The sequence below is a fragment of the Dermacentor variabilis genome, chromosome 4 (assembly GCF_050947875.1).
Source record: "Dermacentor variabilis isolate Ectoservices chromosome 4, ASM5094787v1, whole genome shotgun sequence".
Classification (NCBI taxonomy): domain Eukaryota; kingdom Metazoa; phylum Arthropoda; class Arachnida; order Ixodida; family Ixodidae; genus Dermacentor; species Dermacentor variabilis.
In genome coordinates this window covers 191,441,433-191,449,133 of record NC_134571.1, presented here as the reverse complement: position 1 = coordinate 191,449,133, position 7,701 = coordinate 191,441,433, and the positions used below count along the sequence as shown (strand labels likewise).

General features: G+C 49.3%; 1 protein-coding gene across 1 annotated transcript in view; it reads left to right on the top strand.

Annotated features, from left to right (window-relative positions):
• The first annotated feature begins 3,087 nt into the window (after positions 1 to 3,087).
• LOC142578485 (beta-hexosaminidase subunit beta-like) overlaps positions 3,088 to 7,701 on the top strand; it is a 73,367-nt gene continuing 68,753 nt past the window's right edge. The window contains exon 1 of the mRNA XM_075687868.1: positions 3,088 to 3,571. Coding sequence (XP_075543983.1) covers positions 3,088 to 3,571 — 484 coding nt within the window. The remainder of the gene's footprint in view (positions 3,572 to 7,701) is intronic.

The window sequence follows — 7,701 nt, the reverse complement described above, 5'->3', positions numbered from 1 at the left end:
CTCGCTGACCGGCCCCGGGCTGGGCCAGTGTATGGTCGGCGCTGCGGCAACAGGTAGCGGCCTGGTGATGGCGAACGCGGTGGTCGTCGAGAGCTCCACTGAGTAGCGGCGAGGTAGTCGGCGATATCGCGAGGGCGTTCACCTTGCTGCGGGCGCGGAGCGTTGACGGCGAATTCTCGCAGTCCAATCTCCCGGTATGGACATCGTCGGTAGACGTGATCCGCTTCTCCGCAGTGGTAGCAGAGAGGGCGGTGGTCAGGAGCGCGCCAAACGCCTGTCTTCCTCGTGTAGGCGAGCTGGGCGGCAGGGGGGCGTGCTGGCGGCGGCGGCGGTGGTTCACGGAATTGTGGCGTTACGGGGCCCTGGCGCGGTCGTGGAGGGGGACCTTGACGGCGGGCGACGGCGGCGCAGGTCACCGCTTGCGGCTGAGGCTGCGGCGATTCCGGGGCTACTCGGAGTTGTTGGAGCTGCTCCCGTACGGCGTCGGCAATCGAAGCCACTTGAGGCTGTGATGATGGGAACAGCTTCTGTAGCTCCTCCCGCACGACCGCTCGGATAGTCTCGCGTAGGTCGTCGGTGGCCAGTGACTGAACTCCGGCGTAGTTTGTCGAGTTCATGCGGCCGTCGACTTGCCGGTTCCGCATTTCCAGTGTCTTCTCGATGCTAGTGGCCTTGCGAAGAAACTTGTCGACGGTCTTCGGTGGGCTTCGTACCATCCCGGCGAAAAGTTCCTCCTTTACACCACGCATCAGTAAGTGGACTGTCTTCTCCTCGGACATTTCCGGGTCGGCGTGGCGAAATAGGCGGCTCATTTCTTCTGTAAAGATCGCGGTGGTTTCATTAGGCAGCTGCACTGGGGTTTCTAGTAGTGCTTGGGCTCGTTCTCGGCGTACGACGCTTGTGAAGGTCTGCAGGAAGCCACTGCGGAACAGGTCCCACGTCGTTAAGGTGGCTTCTCGGTTCTCGAACCACGTCCTGGCAGCGTCTTCCTATTCGAAGAAGACGTGTCGCAGTTTGTCGTCGCTGTTCCAGCTGTTAAATGCAGTGACCCTCTCATACGTCTCAAGCCAGGTTTACAGGTCCTCGAATGTTGAACCGCGGAACTTCGGAGGCTCCCTGGGCTGGTGCAGCACGATGGGGGACGCTAGGGCTGCCATTGTGGTTGCCTTGGCCACAATCTTCTTGGTCTTCTCAGGTAGAAGTCCGTGCTGCGGAGGCAGCTGTTGAAGATGGCGGCTTGCTCGATGGTCCGGGACTACGATGGTGTTCTCTTTGCGGTCAGGGCTGGGATCACGGCTTGTCGGGGGCTCCCGTACATGAACGAAAAGCACCTCCACCAGATGTCATGTGGTCGTGACGTTAAAGAACACAGTAGCAATACTGTGAAAGGCAAAACTAGCTTTTATTGGGCGAACTTGTGCCCACAGAAAATGCTACATTTAAAGCACAACGAGAGCGGCGAACACAGTCGGCGATCGTCGAAAATCCGATCAGCGGGCCAAGCGCGTCGGCTTTTATAGATCAGTCGTCGAATGTTCCAGATTAACCGATGGGACCCGCATGTCTTCCACAAAGTTCTACACTATTCGCGTCGCGCATACATGCAATCAGATTACACAAGTTGCGGTGAAAGGCAGTAGACGGAACCATCGATAACATTCCAGAAACTTCTTTTATATGCAGGCGCGTCCTGCGCTGCGCGATGACTTTTGTTAGGCGGCCAAACGCGGTCGCCGGATAAAGATAAGTACACGTTTCAATACCTATTGGTTGCAATGTCTTGAACTTATGGATGAGGTATTATTATCTGTGTATTCCTTCTCGCGCAGAGGGGAAATTTGACTGTCTGTAAGATGCAGAGTTTAAGTTCAATTTTGATGAACTTAAACTCTGCGTCTACGCCGTGGTCAAGGCCCCTTTCACAAAGAAACACACGACCGGCTGACGCACGGCCGTGTCAGCGGCCATGTGTGTAGCACTCCTTTCTTTTCATTTCTACACCCACGCCGCCAACACACCTTCGGGCGTTGCCTCACCTACCCGCCTTAACCCTTTTGCCCTTTACAAGGACCGTACCCAAGTATACTGCGCCGAGGGAAACATATGTCGCCTTGAAGAAGACAAATCCACTTGTCGAGACGCTAGCTCCCGCTTTTATCTTGTTCTCGTTTTGCTCATAGTCGCGCGAGGTTGCATCGATGTTCTATTGCCTTTATTGTATACATTCACGGCACATTATGGTTTTGAAAAAGAATGCTACTGATAATCTGTGCGCCTGTGATTACGTCGTTTTCAAGCTTGTCTCCTCTGTGTATGTAACTACATACCCCGGGAATGTGTTTCTTCATTGCCAGCACACTCCTGACAATGGTGCCTTGGCTCACGGGGCAGTTGTGTTCTACTATGTATTCACATACTCCCTTATGTAAATTTTTTATTGTACTGTGTAGCCTCGAGCTTTGTTTTGTTCATTTTGTTTGCAGCTTTTCTGGGAATCCAGTTGCGCGATGTTGCAAGAAATATGTTGCCCGGAGTGTATAAATGAGCTGTCATGTGCCAGTGAAACATTTCTTGATCCCGCATGCAGATGTTGTAGGCTTGGCTCCCACCGGCGATAAGTTCTTTCGTCCACTATTATTTCTCTTTACTGTATCATTTGCAGATTTCATTTAAAACAACAAATTATTTCCTCCCCATTTCTTCTCGTACATGCGGTGCCGTGGTATGACAGTTCTCTCCTTCAACGAACACAACACTGTATGTACAAATTGTAACATGCTGTTTCTTTGATCCATTACTGTCATTTTCATAGTGCCTCAGATAATTAAAAGCAGTTGTTCATCATCTGCAAGCTTCTGAGTTGTGCGGAGTTGTTATTGTGATCACAATTGCGCGCATGCGTTAGTGCAATAAGACTGATTTCATTTTTACCAAACGGACCCCTGACCAACTTTATGTCATATTTCTTTAGAAATGAGCGAATATTCGACTATCGATTTAGTATTCGGTGGTCATTTTCGTCGAATATTCGTATTCGACTCGATTCGAACAGCCTTACTTCATATTCCTTTTTACAGTGTCGCTTTAATGTCTGACGTTTCCGGCCTTGGCCGAAAGGCGGCGCGTACCGCAGGCCTCATCTGGCCGCTGCCTCAGAGCCACAAGGTCGGATCCGGCGTGCTCTTCTTGGACGCGGGCACCTTTTATCTCACATTCTCAGCGTCAGTGTCGTCAACGTCGACGGACCATTCGTCGACGGACCCTTCGCCGACGGACCCTTCGCCGACTTCGGTGACAGCGACAGCAACACCACGGCCAGGCGCACACTCGCCCTGTCCGCTGGTGGAGCGAGCGATGCGGCGCTATCGCGAACGCTGGCTGTTCGGCGACTGCGCCCCCCGGCACTCGAGCGAGGCCGACGTCGCAAGCGCTCGGGCTAAGGCGAAGCTACGCTGGGATCGGGGCAGGCACGGCGAGGACGCATCTCTCTGGGGCACGCTCATGGAGGCACTGATCGTCAACCTCAGGGGCCCTTGCGAAGACAGCCCACACGAAAACATGGATGAAAGCTGTGAGCATTTTCGATGTTCGCTCGATTTACGGAAGGCAGTTTACAGAGCCTCTTACAAGAATGGTCGGTTAGGACTGACATTGCCTGAACTAAGACCCTTTAGCAGCCCGAAATTCGCAACTACACAGCACGCAAAAGAAAAACGAACAAACTTGTTTATAGCTTTCACGCTACCTTTGTTCGTGTCTTTGTCAAAGTCGTGTCCTTGTCCAATATCTGTTTAGCTGTGCTTTCCACTGTAGAGGGTGTGGCCTTGCTGCTACCCACTTGTCGAAAGCATCCGCCAAATACATCGTTGAAATATAAAAATCAAACCTTCATGCCTTCGCAACGGAACAGCCGAAACAGCCCGCGCTTCGTTCGCCATATCGTCAGCACTCGCCTCCCGGGGCGCAGCACGTCCACCGCTTCTAGAGCACTGCAGCGTGTTGCGCGTGTTGCTGCTCTATTTTGGATAACATTTTTTTTTGCGCCAGCGGACGAGGACAGAAGGGAGGCGTTGACAACGCAATGCGCTAACTTCAACAACTCACCCAGTTTCGAACAGTTTCGAAAAACGGGACCTGGCAAATAGCGATTTTACTCTTGCAAGAAAAAACTCGGAGTTCTGAAGTTTGACGACCCGTTTTGGGAGGAAAAGTTCACAGGAAGTAGTACATTTCCTGAAAGAAAATTCAGGCAAGTTTTTCTGCATGTTCTTTGACATAAAGGACTTCTATTCCTACTTGCCTCATTATTGAACTACTAGTTTGCGTAGAAGAGTGCACTGATGACATTGGAGCAGTTGTGTTTCAAAACTCATCTAGGTTATCCGTCAAGGGCCTTTTAGGTTTTCTTCGCTTTTGTCTTAACTCTACATACGCAGAATGAAATGATGGTGTATTTACTCAGACGCTAGGAGTCTGCATTGGCTCATGTGATTGGCACCTACACTTATAGACATTTTTAGCGCGCGACAACAAAAGCTTGTCAGATGCATTGAGTGATTTCAGCGTTTTTACACTGTCCTGATGTGTGCATTACTATTTATCTCGTTTTAATCTGTACGCAGATCCTACAGTGGATAAACTTTTCAAAGTTTTTACTGGACCCCTTAATCCACTAACACTGACGGTTGAATTGCCCGCCGAAGGAGCTCTGCGGTTTTGAGATATCCACCTTAAAACCAACGCACGTGCTGGATATATAGGCCTAGCTAATAAGCCATACCTAATGTACAACGCCGCCTATTCAAACCTTGTTAAAAGGAACATTGCTAATCTATGTCTTGGAAATGCTCGCAAAAAGGTCGTGCGATCGCAGGATTTACACAAGCCTGATCAATCGGAACGGTTGTCCACAGCAGGGTTTCCGGAGTCCTTGCAGGTTTCCGTAGCCGAGGGTTTGCTGAAACGTTGTCGTGTAGAAAGCAGCATTCGGGACACAGCAAGCGAACAGACGCAAAACAAACTAAGGGTAGTGGTTGTGCCGCGCGTACATAGGATGTCACGCTGTCTTAAACATTGCTAGTCGCGTGAACACAAAAGTTTTTATTTTGAGCTACAGAAAAAATTAACAGTGTGTGTCGGTTGACAGACCCGTGTCGGAGATCAGTTGTTGGGTGTTCGAAGAGACATCGAAATCTGTTTGTGGATTGTGAAGAATCAGTGGAGTACGAGTTGCCGCTGCCCTGTGGTAAAAAATACATAGGACAGAGACGACGGTGCCCTAATGATCCCTTAAGAAAGCGTACTTTAAATGTGAAAAATCATGACGGCCATCTGTCTGTTCACTTTCATGAATACAGATGTACTCCTTTCTTTGGTAATTGTGTGTTTCTGGCCATACACAGAGATAGAGATATGCACAAAATTATTGAGGCACAGGCTATCAATCGTAGTGATCAAAGTTGTGTAAGCACTCCGTCTATAGAACTGTTAAAGAAACGGCCTCTTTGGAAAGCGCAGTTTGACGAATTGATAAGCTGTGGCGCTACTGTGCATAGTGTATAAAGGTAAATTTATTCTGGGAATAAATTGTTAAAATTAGCGCATTGTGTTGTACACGCCTTCCTTCTGTCCTCGTCTGCTGGCGCTAAAATGTTATCCAAGTTAACGCTTCTATAGTTTCAGCTTTTATAGCCCCGGGAAATCGGCGCGTACATTTGCTCACGTTCTCGCCCGGCTTTGTCGCCGTAGCCGATACATGGACGTGGGCGAACACCCCCTATCCTTTGTCACGAGGGCTGATAAGAAAAGTTTGGACAGGGTGTGCGCAATAGAGTTTCAGAGTGAAGCCTCCCATTTCATTTCCACTTCATTGCGGAGAGTGGAAAGCTCCGTTAACTACACCGTTTTAACTCTTTGGAATGGTGAGAGTTAGAACATTCCTACTCCTGGAGTGGCGGAACTGGTCCAATCCATTGCTCCAATTCCAGCGAATGAAACGCTTTCTCTATAATCGTTTACTACGTGCCCTGGCGCGCCCACCTACAAAAAAAGGAAAGAACACCAAAATTTGGCAGAATCCACCTCGTGATGACTATCGAAGGTAATGCCATAAAAACTTTAAGCGATCTATCAGACTAGGACGGTGAAAAAAAGACAGGAGACACACGAGCGATAACTTGCGACCATGCGTTAATGCGTTCGCATTTAATCAATATAGCCACGCAATGTATTGCCGCCATCGAAAAGAGTTATGTATGAGAGGTGTACTGCAGCGGGACTCCTCTTTTGCGCTTCCCGAAGGACACCCGGCGCCACTTAGCGCCGCCACCGCGAAGACTGGGCTCCGAAATGCATGGCTCACCGGTGCGTGCGAACGCTGAGAAACGCGCCATGTGGCAATCGGGCTCCACTCTCACCCTTCTTTCAGGACATGCTGCTCCATCTAGAGGCGCTGCCGAGAAGTTCACGCGTGGTCTTCTATACGACAAGCGTGGCGCGTCGGTGCGTGCGAGCGCTTGGAATCGTTCCCTTGCTTGCCTGCGAACTCAGTGGCCCATACCCAGCGACCCAAGCTGGCAAGGCGTTCATTGACGAGCGGCGCACACCCAGTGCATTGGTGCGCGGCTCGCTAAAGCGTTGGCGTGAAAGGCGTTCATTGAAAGGCGGCACATACTCAGGGCATTTGTGGCGCAGCACGGTAATGCGTCAGGTTTTTGTCCTTCAGGGAAGCTTGTGACGTGGGTTTGTTTTGTTTTCAGTCAGGATCGGCGGACAAATCTAAGGGATATTTTTCGTCATTGTAGAGCGGCACATTGCCAGTGGCACGCACCTACTTAATCAAGTTGGCTTCAAGGACGTCAGTTAGAGACCGGCACAGACCGATTGGCACATAGCCGCTACCCCAAGCAGGCGTCAAAGAGTTTCTTTCAACAGCGGCGCCTACCCAGTCCCCCATCTACAGTGGCCCATGTCTGTAGAGAAGAGCTTCATTGAAAGAAGGCACGTATGTACACATTGACTCATACTCGGTGACCCAAGTTGATTTGATGGCAGTGGCGTACCAACTATTTCTCTAGTGGAGGGGGGAGGGACCGCACACGATCTCACCTGCCTCCGGTTATTTGAATTTGCATTTGTTTCTTGCAACTATATAAAATCTCAAGATACTGCAGGGACAAAAGGTAATAAGTGCCTCACACAGGTTCCAGATCCTGCCCAGTAGAAGCAGTGCAGCGCACGTAAGAAGTGCACATTTACCGCAAACAATTTTTATAACAGAACAAAGAATTCTACTTGGTTTCTAAGTCCACAGTAAAAATGTATCGCTAGTTTAGGTAATTGTATTGTCGCGCTTAAACGCAACGTTGTAAAATCAACATTAATTACTTGGAATATTCACAAAAAAAAAAAAGGCAGCAGATGTGTGCGACCTTGGAGAATTACAACGCGATTTCCAGTGTAACTGTCTCTTTCGAACAGTTGCAATAAATGTTTAATTTTCTTGTAACTATATCGCCTAATTTATGAAGGTTATCGTATATTTATGACTGTTCCGTTTTTTTAGTAAGGTATTTCAGTAAGGCATTATTAAGGCGTTTTAGTAAGGCACTCGAGAGATTAGTTCATTTTAAATTGATTCAGAAAATGAAGAGATAATAATCTTCCTAAGATTATAGTTTCTGGGATGGCAGCTTATCTTTC